Below are 12,803 nucleotides of genomic sequence, written 5' to 3' on the forward strand. Positions count from 1 at the left end.
ACCAGGTCGAAATAAGTTTCATTATTCTGTAGACGGTATAAAGCAGATAATTGAAATTTCAACAGGATCTTACGAGATTACCGACATTGAAGAGTATTTGCAAAACGAGCTAAGTTCTAACAGTAAAACCGTTATAAAGTTACACCCTAATAATAATACACTAAAGTGTGAAATAAAGTGTATCTACGATATAGATTTTCAACCTGAAGATAGTATTGGAAAAATATTAGGATTTTCACCGCAAGTTTTAGCTGCCAATAAATTGCACAAATCAGATATACCTGTAGAAATTTTTCCTGTGGTAACAATACGTATCGAGTGCAATATCATATCTGGATCGTATTACATTAATAATCCATCTCATACACTGTACGAGTTTAGTCCTAGCGTAGATCCTGGCTATAGTATAATTATCGAACCCAGGAATCTAATCTATCTTCCAGTAAATAGAAATTTTATTGATAACATTACATTAGATATATTAGATCAGGAATCAAGACCGGTTAACTTTAGAGGTGAAGATATTGTTATACGTTTGGAGCTTAAGAAGAATGGGTTTAATTTTTAAACCTTACTATTTAAATACCAGATCACAGAGCAATCAATCAGTTAGTACATGTACACAGAAGCAGACGCTCACATCCAAGAGCATACTTCAGCTTCACCATATTATCAGTAAATATGGACTCCGTATTAGAAAATTTGTAGTACTCCGTACTACAAATATTCCAACCGGTCAACGTAGATGAATCCATTGCTCGAGAAGAATGGCATACGTATCACCCATTCACCAAATCATTTAAGAACAGCGATGAGATAGAAATTGTTATTAATCAACAGGATGTGTTTATGGATATTAGCCAGGCCGAATTATACATTGAAGCCAAATTTCTGGAAGAAGTATCGGCAGCTGTGAAAACAGGAAAATGTTCCTTGACAAATAACGTTGGAGCATTTCTATTTGAATCGATAACGTATGAATTGAATGGAAAAGTAATCGATAAAGTACGAGATCCAGGGCTTATAAGTACCGTTAAAAGTCTTTTGTGTCTCAATCAAAATGAAAGTACTGCCCTTGATGTGGCGGGATGGAATTGGCCGAACGGTACTGTGAAATCATATGAACCACAAACGGATAATTTCAGTCTCCTAATACCATTGAATTTCCTATTGAACGTCTTCTCCGATTATACTAGCGCTATTATGGGAACGCAGAAATTAAAGCTTGTACGTGCCAAAAAAGATGATAATTGTTATGTTAATTCAGAGGGAAACAAGAAAGCAGACATCACCATTTTGAATATCGAGTTAAGAGTAAAACATATCTACCCGAACGATTCTGTGAAATTAAAATTGTTTGAAGCAATTTCCAAGGACAAACCGGTATTTATTGGATTTAGGAAATGGGAAATTCATGAACTACCTGCTCTACGACAAGCGAGAAAAGATGTATGGACAGTGAAGGCAGCATCTGAACGAGCGAGATATGTTGTTGTATTCTTCCAAGAAGATCGAAAAGATAACTATAAAGCTGATGGCACATATTTCGATAATTTGAAAATTACAGATGTCAAGCTTTATCTAAATTCCGAGGCCTACCATATGAATCCCTAGATTTAAATTTCAAAACCAGACAGTTTACTAAAGCCTATTCCATGTATACGGATTTTCAAAAATCGTATTTGGGAAAGATCAATAGCGAACCTTTGCTAGATTTTACCGCTTTTGCCAGTCGAGCCCTATTTGTAATTGATTGTTCAAAACAAAACGAGGCTCTGAAAAGTAATGTGATAGATGTAAAGCTAGAATTTGAGAGTTCGGAAAATTTCCCCGAAAACACCCGAGCATTTTGTATCATCATATACGATCGAGTCATGGAATATTTACCTTTATCAGGACATGTTAGAACGCTAATTTAATCAGTTGCTGCAAGACATTGATACGATGAAGTTCGTTGTTATAGACGTACAAGGATTTCCCATCCCCGAATTTGAGGTTAAGGAATTATCCATATACGATGGAAAAGAAATGAAAACCTATACGTTTAAACCAAAGATTTGTTACCACCATCTGCCGATACACCATAAGAAGACGATAAATTATATATTTCACAATGTTCATGGAATCCCTTATAATTCAGGGTATTTACCCTATAAGGCGATGTATAACATAATACAGGAGGAATTGGAAGGTGTCGATATGGTTTTCGTTAAAGGATCTATTAAAAAGGAATTTCTGCTGTGCACGTAAAACGAAATGAATCTTGATCCACCCTGTATAGTGAACTTGGAATTTACTTCTGGACCTGTGCCGAAATTAGAACAATCATACAGTAATTGTAATTATCATAGACTAGAAATATGTTCTTGTACTGTAAATAATGTTCATATATTATATGATTATATTATAAACCTTTTAACTCAATAAATTTAAATCTATTAATATCCAGTATTTTTACTTATTAGCTCATAGATTAATATTAGCTCATTTTACTGTAAACCATTGTCTTGTTCACATCGCTCTCATCATATCGTTATGGATAAATCAAGTGTATTAGAACCAATAATTAATGTAGCATTAAACATTTCCGAGAACCTGGCAGAAAAGCAAATTATTTTCCAAAGTACAAACAAAAAGAAGAAGAAGATTCAAATGTCATATGAAGGTTTTTCAACGTTTCTGGACTTTGTTGATAAAAACGTTAATAGTGATTGGTGTGATAAATCTATAGAAATTGATGGGCATTTAAACATAACTTATGCTTTTGAAGAAGAAGTAAAGTGCTGGATAATTCAAGATAGGAAATGGAAAACTTATATTGATTGGGAGGATGATTGTATATTGTTATTTAAATACTGTTTACCTATTTTTTATAATTTACTAGATGAGAGAAATGTGGAAAATAAATACACAGTGAAATGAAAAAAATTGTTTTATTTAGAATACTCTAAATCATTTTTTTATAAAATCAGTCTTGTACAATATAAAAGTTTGAAAAATGTTTCTCAGTATTACTGTTAAATACATGTGTAAAAATAAATATTTATGTTAGGAATAAAATTACTAAATTTGAATGCAGCTATTGAAAAGCTTAAATCAAACAGTGTATACAATATAAATATGTTATATATATATATATATATATATATATATTAAGCTAAAATATATTGAATATAATACTCTAAATAAAAAATAATATATAACAAATAACATAAAAAATAATATAATAATAACATAAAAAATATAATAATAATATAAAAATTTGTATACAATATAAATATGTTAAATGTAAGCTAAAATATATTGAATATAATACTCTAAATAAAAATACACTAAAATACAAAAAATAAAATTAACCCATCCTCTAAACATGAAAGTAACTAAATATTAATAAATAAATAAAAAAATATCGAAGGAAATAGAAGTAAAAAATAGCTGCCCTTGGTTTCAGCCTATAGATTTTCCGATTATTCATCCCTATATTTTCCTAGATCTTTATGGCCCTATGAGTGTGTGTACTGAATTGGGAATAAGAAATCTCTTTATCGTCCGCGTAGGATAAGACTATCTTATTTTTATCATACATACATATTGTGTAAATGTGAACGGAAAGTGTTCATCGAGCGATAGATTTTCGTACCTGCTACATCGACCGTGTTTTTATAATCATTCAAACCATTATCTTGTTTGGCGATGTAGTCAGGCACGCCTTTGGCCTTTTCGTTAACTCACCATCCACATTTACACAATATGCCTTAGTCTCCAGTTCCATAAAACCCCATTAAATTCTTCCTGCATATTCATCCTTCATACCCAACACACGAATTTGCGGAATATTATGTGGTTGGGAATAAGAAATCTCTTATCGTCCGCGTAGGATAAGATTCTTATTTTTAGCTCTCTACATATTGTGTAATGTGAACGAGTGTCGAGCGATAGATTTTCGTGTACCTGCTACATCGACCGTGTTTTTAATCATTCAAACTAATATCTTGTTTGGTGATGTAGTCAGGCACGCCTTTGGCCTTTTCGTTAACTCACCATCCACATTTTCTATTAATAATATGCCTTAGCCCCAGTTCCATAAACTCCAAATTTTTTCCCTGCATATTCATCCTTCATACGGCATTGCTTACAGACGAATTTACAGGAATATCGTGTGGATTGTTTTGCGAGTAATTTGACGTATCGAATCTATCCAAATTTTCGCGCATGTCATCATAAAAATTGTCGGTTTGAATTTGTAAAATTAGAGAATCGGTGTCAGTGTAGAGCAGTGAGGCTTTATTACCGTACTTTGGTTTAATATAACTATACAAAAAATCATACATAATAGTTTTGGAAATTTCCAAAATTGAAAAACCTACGTAAATAGGTTTATTATATACGATTTTCTGTTTAGCCATATGTATTGCGACTAAATTCTCGCTAAAAATCGTCAAGTCTTTAAAATGCGGTTTGGAAATGTACGCTTCTGCCCCTAGCTTTCTACCAATATTTTCCCAGTGGGTAACTAACTTAATATTTACCCGTTTCTCCACGTTCTCCATTGTCTTTCCAAATACAGCGTTATTCATAAGTTTGAAAAAATCTTTTTCAAACTTATTTTCAGCGTTATTACGCTTTGCTGTATTTAGATCAATGTAGGTTTTCAACCAGGGAGATTGATTAAATGATAAAATGCGATGAATTTTGGCAAGTTTCAGACCATGGTTCAACGCTTGTTGTAAATTTTGATAATGAATTACATATCTAACTTTAGAATTAAAATTGGGGATTAATTTTGAAACTTTAGATCCCTCTGGTTGAACGGACTCTGGGCAAAAGGGTAATTCGTTGTGTAAATCATGTAAATGCTCCGGATACTCTAAATCGACTTCAAAAACATAACCTATATTAGAATTTTTATCGATATTCATAAAATTTAAGTTTGAAATTTCTTCTTCTGTTAGCCACGTAAAGTTACCTGTTGGTAGATATTGCGACATGGCTGCACCATATAAATTGGTAGCATCCAAGTACATAATGTAGGAAGTAGGTTTGGAAGCGTCGTATATAGACATAAATTTATTATTCGCGATAGCTTTTCTAACACTACATTGACTGACACCGCCGCGAATCCCGTGTTTAAAGAAATGTATCATGTCTAGATCTGTCAATAATTTCAGCTCGATAGAGGTGGTTTTCAAGGCCGCGTCAAAGGACAGAGATGGTGCGGTGAAGTATTGACAAGGATCTAGACCGTATGTTTGTAGACACACCTCTCTAAAATTCTCAAAAACATCAGTTAATAATAGTACGTCGGATTTTAAATATATATCTGAATATTCGCCTAAAGTTTGACATTTAAATAAATTCCATACGTTCAATGCACGCTCGTAATCTCCTTGTTTGATGGCTTCTTTTCTAAGTTCGTTATAGAAGCCATCAATGGGTGGAAGCTTGGTATCGTCTAATTTGGAAAAGGAATCTACGTACGAATATGGGAAAACACCCTTCATACGAATAACCTTAAATTCTTCTTCGTTAGGGAAATACTTCCTAACTTCGCGACACTGTTGAGACGTTAAATTTTGACTTAGTTTATCTAGACTTGATGCCATGAATCGAAAACTGTCCAAAAATCTTAATTTTAAAAATATCTTTTGTTGTCGCTTTTCCTGATCGTTGTCATCCCCCACCATAATATATTTTGTAAAAGAAATATATCTTTCTTTGTTTTGGGGGATGACGTCCAATCGTTCTTCCTCCACAGCCAATTCTTTTATAAAAAGATGGCTGTCAAAATTTGACATGTTGTGGAAGAACACAGGAATAAAATTAGGTACTTTAAAATTTAGGTTACAAACAGAGTGAGCCGCACCTCGATATTTTCCTGTTAGATGACAGTGGTCCCTTACTCTTTCATCTTCTACATTAAATGGTCTTTCGCAAATATGACAGTGTGTCATCTGATAAAACTCGGCTTCTTGTACGCTACTGAGAGGAGACATGGATACAATATTTTTCATAAATCGATTGTAGATTGATTTACAATCAGTCTCTAACCAATCTATGAAAACTTTATGTGCATCAGGTCCCCTAAAAGTCTTGAAAATCGACTGAGAATTATCAAAATCGCATTTAATGTAATAGGCAAAAGAATAAGGAACGTGTTGGTGTGTTTTCACCGTATAGGAAATTTCAGGATCCAACTCGTTTTGCTCTGTTTGTATAGGTTCCAAAATAGTTTCAAAATCAGCGTATACAACAAAAGGCACTTTTAATTTTCGTTCGAAATTCGTAAATTTAAGGATATTCTCGGGAATATTTTCACCATATTTATTTTTCTTTAAATTATCCGAAGGAGTTTCAACTACAACATGACCACAATCCTATTTTTGATGATTTTCTAATTTAATATCTGAAGAAAAATAAACTAAGCAACCATCGCATAAGAATTTTGAATGTTGTTTGCCTGAAAGTTGGTTGGAGATTAGGCGAGACATATTTCTTAATAAACAGTAATGATTATTGCCAGAATCATCACTGATTAATAACAAATTCAATGTCTATCTGCCTTATGCGAGATCTAGTAAAATAGCAAAGGACCAAACAACTTCAATAATATTCCTATCATGTTTATAACCCTTCTCGAGTCCATAAACATTAATAGAAATATTATTGAGTTGTTCGAATTTTGACACCTGTTTCAAAGATATCGGAAAATCTATACCTGTCACATCCAATTCCTGTTCGAAAGATTGATAATTCTGAACTCGGTTGGCGTTCTGAGTTCGGGGAACTGGGTGAAAGGCGGCTAAAACCGACCATACAAAACATTTCTGGTCAGTGTTTTGTATGTTCAACACAGCCCTTTTCGCTTCTATTTCCTTCGGTAATGGTATGTAAGATGAGGCTTTTAGTAGGTTGATTTTATTGAGTTGCTGAACAGTCCAACCTAATGTACACGAAAAAAAAAAATTAGTATGGTGAAAAAACTGAAAAAATTATATATACTTACCACTATCTTTTTCATTAAACTCCTGGAATATCCGCTTAATGATAGTGGTGAACTGATCAAACAGCTCCTCCAAATCGGTGCCTTGGCTTGCTCCCCTAAATCGGCTGCCAAAGGACTTGGTTTCCTCCACTTCTTTTGTCTGCAGGAGGAAACGCCCGAAAAGCTCCATACCGACTTTCACATTACCAAATCTTTCGATTTGGCATCTTACCAGCGCAATGATTTTTTCACGGAGATTAGCTAAAAAATCATTAACGCTGATAGGATCTTTTTTCGATAAAAGCCGATATGTAGCAATTCGGTTTTTATATGAGGTTTTAACTAAGTAAACACCTTCCTCCTGCATTACCAGGTGTTCTAAAAAATACATTTTAATTTAAAAGGTGTATAAAAAAAATAATAATAACTTACCGTTATTGAAACCAAGTCTAGCTCTCTTTGGCACCGAAGACTCTGGCTCCGCCTGATTGACTAAAAGAAAAAAATATTTAATATAAAATAGATGCTTTCTGTTAAAAAAAAAAAAGAAATATATGTTAAATAGTTAATTAGTTTAAATAATTGAAAAAAAAGTTAAGAAATAATAGTTGAATATGTAAAAAAAAATAATTAAATAGTTAGTTTAAAAATAATGGAAAAAATATGTTAAATAAAATAATTAAATAGTTAATTAGTTTAGAATAATAATGGAAAAATATAATTACTTACTGTTAGTGGGAGAGCTTGTTCTTTTCAGAGAGGTCTTCTCTAAATTTTTTGTTTCAGGTTGATTGGCTAAAATAAAATAGAAAAAACCATTTAATATTACACAATATAAAAAATAAAATAAAAACTCACCGTTGAGGGCTCCTTTGCAAATCTTCATATGCTTGCCTAAATTATCCTTTCTGCTGAACGCTTTCGAGCATTTTTCACACGTAACTAAAAAATAAAAAAGCATTTTAAGCCAGAACATAAAATAAAAATATTTACTTACGATTGATAGAGTCCATATTAGTTTGCGATGTAGATGTAAGATTTCCCAGTTTGTTTAACTAAAAAACAATTATATTTAGAAAAATTTTGAAAAATATAAAAATAAATAAAAACTCACCATTACAAATCCTCATATGTCGTTTTACATCGGATTTTCTAGTGAACACTTTCGAGCATTTTTCGCACGTATCTAAAAAAATAAAAAAGCATTTTTAAAGCCAGAACATAAAATAAAAATATTTACCTACGTTTACTGGGGCCAGCACAAACGTCCGCGCTGGTTTGGGGCGTAGCAGTTTGGATTTCATTGGCTAAAATAAAAAATAGAAAAAACATTTAATATTGCACAATATAAAAATAAAATAAAAAAAAAACTCGCCATTAGCACATCTCTTCATATGCCTGGACAGGCTATCTTTCCTGGAAAACACTTTGCCGCAAATGCTGCATAGAAACATTTTTTATTTTTTACAGAGAGTGGATCGACTATTTTCAACGAGAGGCAAGTAGAGACTGACGTGAATTGCGAGTTGTTTGCTGGGTACAATGCTAGACCGGAAACCACATCAAAAATTTCTGATATAATTATCTACATCCGGCATCTGGCGAATGTAGATAATTATTCATTAGTGGGCAGAATCATCATTTCCTTTCAAAACCGCATCAAAAATTTCTGATATAATTATCTACATCCGGCATCCGGCGGATGTAGATAAGACCTATGCACAAAGTTTAATTTTACTTAAATATTTATCACAAAAATTGATCTTAAATTTTCTAGAAAAACAAAAGCATGACATCATGAGAGGAAGCCGTAAAGAATGAAGTATTAGGTCATTTTACTGTAAACCATTGTCTTGTTCACATCGCTCTCATCATATCGTTATGGATAAATCAAGTTTGATTTATTTTTACCGTTTAAATAAATATTATTATTATTTATGAATATCCAAAAGACATTAGTAATTAAAACTCAATCGTCAAACGTTAAAAATTATCATCTGTGTTAAAAAAACATGGAAAGATTTTTTTTGGAATATATATATCGGGTGTGAAAAAACAATCTATGACGTAAAGCGTTTGTTTTTCATTAACACCCTGTATATAATAGACATGACGTAAGACAGGTTTGGCGTTTGACGTTTGATAGATGACGTAAGACAGGTTTGACGTTTGACAGATGACATTTGACAGATGACGTAAGACAGGTTTGACGTTTGACGTAAGACAGGTTTGACGTTTGACATTTGACAGATGACGTAAGACAGGTTTGACGTTTGACAGATGACATTTGACAGATGACGTAAGACAGGTTTGACAGATGACATTTGACAGATGACGTAAGACAGGTTTGACGTTTGACAGATGACATTTGACAGATGACGTAAGACAGGTTTGACGTTTGACGTAAGACAGGTTTGTCAGATGACATTTGACAGATGACGTAAGACAGGTTTGACGTTTGACATTTGACGTTTGACATTTGACAGATGACAGGTTTGACGTTTGACATTTGACATTTGACAGATGACAGGTTTGACGTTTGACGTTTGACAGATGACGTTTGACAGGTGACAGGTGACAGGTGACAGCTCCCCACTCCTAGTGCATGCGCCTTGCGCCTCCACCGCCGCCACCGCCGCCTGCGCCTGATGCAGAATCGGCCTTCTCCCTCTACTAAGATATTTTTTCTTTTTAAATAGACTAATAAAAAACCGTTAAGGCAGAAAAATATGCACATAAAAATTGATTCAATTTTTAAAAAACCTGAGTATAAAATATAAATTTTATACTTGTTTCCATTTTTATGTTAGTATTTAATGTGTATCAAGGTGCATATTTACTTAATAGGGATATTGTATTACATATTTTTTAAATTTAGTCGAAAACCGTTATTTAAGTTATTTTATACATATACCAGTGGCGGCTCGTCAGGTGCAGTAGGTGAAGAGGCACTTCACCAAAAAATACTCAAATTGAAAAACATTACTGCTTAAAATATATATATATATATATATATATATATATATATATATATATATATATATATATATATATATATATATATATATATATATATATATATATATATATATATATATATATATATATATATATATATATATATATATATATATATATATATATATATATATATATATATATATATATATATATATATATATATATATATATATATATATATATATATATATATATATATATATATATATATATATATATATATATATTTTTTTTTTTTGAGGAGGAGGGGAAAAATCTTGCATAAGACACCGTTGGGTAGTGTCGGATTCCTACCGACTAAAAAAACCCTCCTCGCATTGCATCGCTCTGCGGTTAGGCCCTGCATTCTATTTCCTTTGGTTTCTATTATTTCTCGAATGCATCTATATGTAATTTTCCATGACGTTTCACCACTTAGTAGCCCTTGCATCATATTTTTGGCATTAAAGACTTGTCCACCACTCTCCCGTTGGAATGACTCTCTAAACTGCTTCCATTCATTGCAGAGGAATAGTGTGTGTTCAACACTGTCAACTTCCTTGCAATACATACACAAATTTGAGGTGGATCTCTCCCTTTTATGCAAATAGTTGTTAAAGCATCCGTGCCCTGTCAATGCCTGAGTTAGGAAATAGTCCGTCTCTCCAAAGCTTCTGTCTAACCAGATATTAATGTCTGGTATGAGATCATGTGTCCATCTACCATATCTAATTAGATCCCACTCCTTTTGCCATTCAATCATCAGTATGCTTCTTGCCTCCAGTTTTGATGTCCCTTTGTATCTCTCTCTTCTCTCCTCTACAAGTAGGTGAATATGCGGCACCCGGATATGACATTTAATGCTTCAGCGGAGACGGTTCTATATGCACTGCAGATCTTGAGGTTCAGTTTACGGTGTATAGCTTTAAGTTTTTGCCTTATATATCTCTTTGATATTGCGAAGTGCCACACTGGGGCGGCATATCACAGTTGAGAGTGTGCTACACAGGCTAGGATTCTACGTTTGGAAGCAAGTGGCCCTCCTATATTAGGCATCAGCCTACCCAGTGCGGTCAAAGTTCGTTCCGCCTTTCGTATAACTTGATTTATATGCTCGCCGAATGTAAGCTTTGAATCAAGCCAAACTCCAAGATATCTTATTGCATTCTTTGGTGAAATTGTTGTACCGAGAAGCTCAAATGATATATGAGAGAGTTTCCTCTTGGTGGTTAATAAAACCGCTTCAGTTTTGTTCGGTGCTAGTTTTAAACCTTTGCGCTCGATCCAGTTAGCCACTCTTTGTAGCCCTGCATTAGCAACACTCATGAGTGTCTTTTCGTTTTTGGCCGTTACCACCATCGCTACGTCATCGGCAAAGCCGATTAGTGTTACTCCTTCGGGCATTGCCGTTTCCAGTAGGTCGTTGTACTGGATATCCCATAGTATTGGGCCAAGTACTGACCCCTGTGGCACTCCACTGGTTACGTTAATCTGCCTTTTAGCAGTATCGTCTTCAATTAAAATTGTCCTTTCAGAGAGATAAGATGCCACCATGTTAGTCAGATACGAACTTATACCCCATTTTTGCATTTCGTCCAGAATGATCTGCCACGAAGCACTGTTGAACGCATTTTGCACATCTAGAGTAATTACTGAGCATAATTTTCTCTTATTTGGTGCATAATCTGCTGCTTGTCTGGCAATAAGAAGTACATGTTCGATCGCATGTATTGTTTGTCTACCTTTTCGAAAACCATATTGGCGCGCTGAAAGAGTTCCTATTCGATCGAGTTCTTCATTTAGTCTAATAAGGATAAGGTGTTCATATAATTTTCCTTCTATATCTAAAAGACATATCGGTCGGTATGCCGCTGATCCATCTTCTGAGTTAAAGTTTTTAGGAATCAGTACCAGTGCGGCTTTCTTCCACTCGGGAGGAAAGAGCAAGTCTCTTGCTAGGCTTTAAACCTTCAAAATATACTCTGATTTTTTGTCTATTAATTGCTTAAGTATTTCGACAGGCACGTTTCCAGGTCCAGGGGCTTTTCCGTTTTTTAATTTATCACAGGCTTGTTTCAATTCATTTACACTAAAATCTACAAAACTATCTCAAATATTACAGTTAAATATCACGTTTGGATGAACAGGGAATAGTTTTTTAGCTTCCTCTGCCATTGCTTCAACGCTCAGCTTTGATTTAGAAGGAAACCCATTTATGCACTTCATAGCAATTTTGTACCCGTTTCCAAAAATATCACAGTTTATTGTGTCACATTATGCTTTCCACTTCTGTCTTTTCGCCTCTTTTATGGAGTCTCTGAGTATCTTCTTAGTTTCCAGATATTCCTCCCACAGCCTATTACGTATAATCAGATCGGCAGAGCACTGCCTAGTATAAGCGCGTCTTCTCTTAATACAGGTAGTGCGGAGATTGGCGATTTCTTCGCTCAACCAGTAAGCAGGAGGACCTCTCTTACAGGGTTTTTTCTTTGGCATCGATTTGTCACAAATTTTATTTAAGTTAAAAGAGAAACCTTTTAACGTGGTGGCATTGGCACTCAGATTTATATCATTCATGGCTTCTTGTAATTTATTCTGGTCTATTTTCCTATGCTGCCATTTTTTATAAATGTCATTACGATTTTTTATGGTTTGAGTGCTCTCAATTTCAAACAATACGTAGTTATGATCGCTGAGAGTTTCCCTTTCACTGACTTCCCAGTTTATAATATTGACGTTTTCTGTAGAAATTGTCAGATCCAAGATTGAGTGATATGACTGCCGCTGAAAAGTAGGTTTTTCGCCTTTGTTTGCGATAATC

At 33.7% G+C, this 12,803-nt stretch overlaps 2 protein-coding genes across 2 annotated transcripts; one reads left to right on the top strand and one right to left on the bottom strand.

Annotated features, from left to right (window-relative positions):
• Positions 1–849: 849 nt before the first annotated feature.
• On the top strand, positions 850–1,614 carry LOC115885290. The gene has a single exon (XM_030904149.1). The coding sequence runs from the start codon at positions 850–852 to the stop codon at positions 1,612–1,614; it is 765 nt and encodes a 254-aa protein (XP_030760009.1).
• Positions 1,615–4,118: 2,504 nt separating this feature from the next.
• On the bottom strand, positions 4,119–8,601 carry LOC115885291. Its single transcript, XM_030904151.1, has 9 exons — positions 8,227–8,601; positions 8,097–8,168; positions 7,980–8,037; positions 7,841–7,924; positions 7,712–7,777; positions 7,415–7,474; positions 7,004–7,360; positions 6,608–6,940; positions 4,119–6,292 (listed from the first exon to the last, which is right to left on the bottom strand). The coding sequence occupies exons 2-9, from the start codon at positions 8,097–8,099 to the stop codon at positions 4,119–4,121; spliced, it is 3,135 nt and encodes a 1,044-aa protein (XP_030760011.1). The 5' UTR covers positions 8,100–8,168; positions 8,227–8,601.
• Between the last annotated feature and the right edge of the window lie 4,202 nt (positions 8,602–12,803).

The sequence above is a fragment of the Sitophilus oryzae genome, unplaced genomic scaffold (assembly GCF_002938485.1).
Source record: "Sitophilus oryzae breed Bouriz unplaced genomic scaffold, Soryzae_2.0 scaffold_379_pilon_pilon, whole genome shotgun sequence".
In the NCBI taxonomy this organism is placed as follows: Eukaryota; Metazoa; Arthropoda; class Insecta; order Coleoptera; family Curculionidae; genus Sitophilus; species Sitophilus oryzae.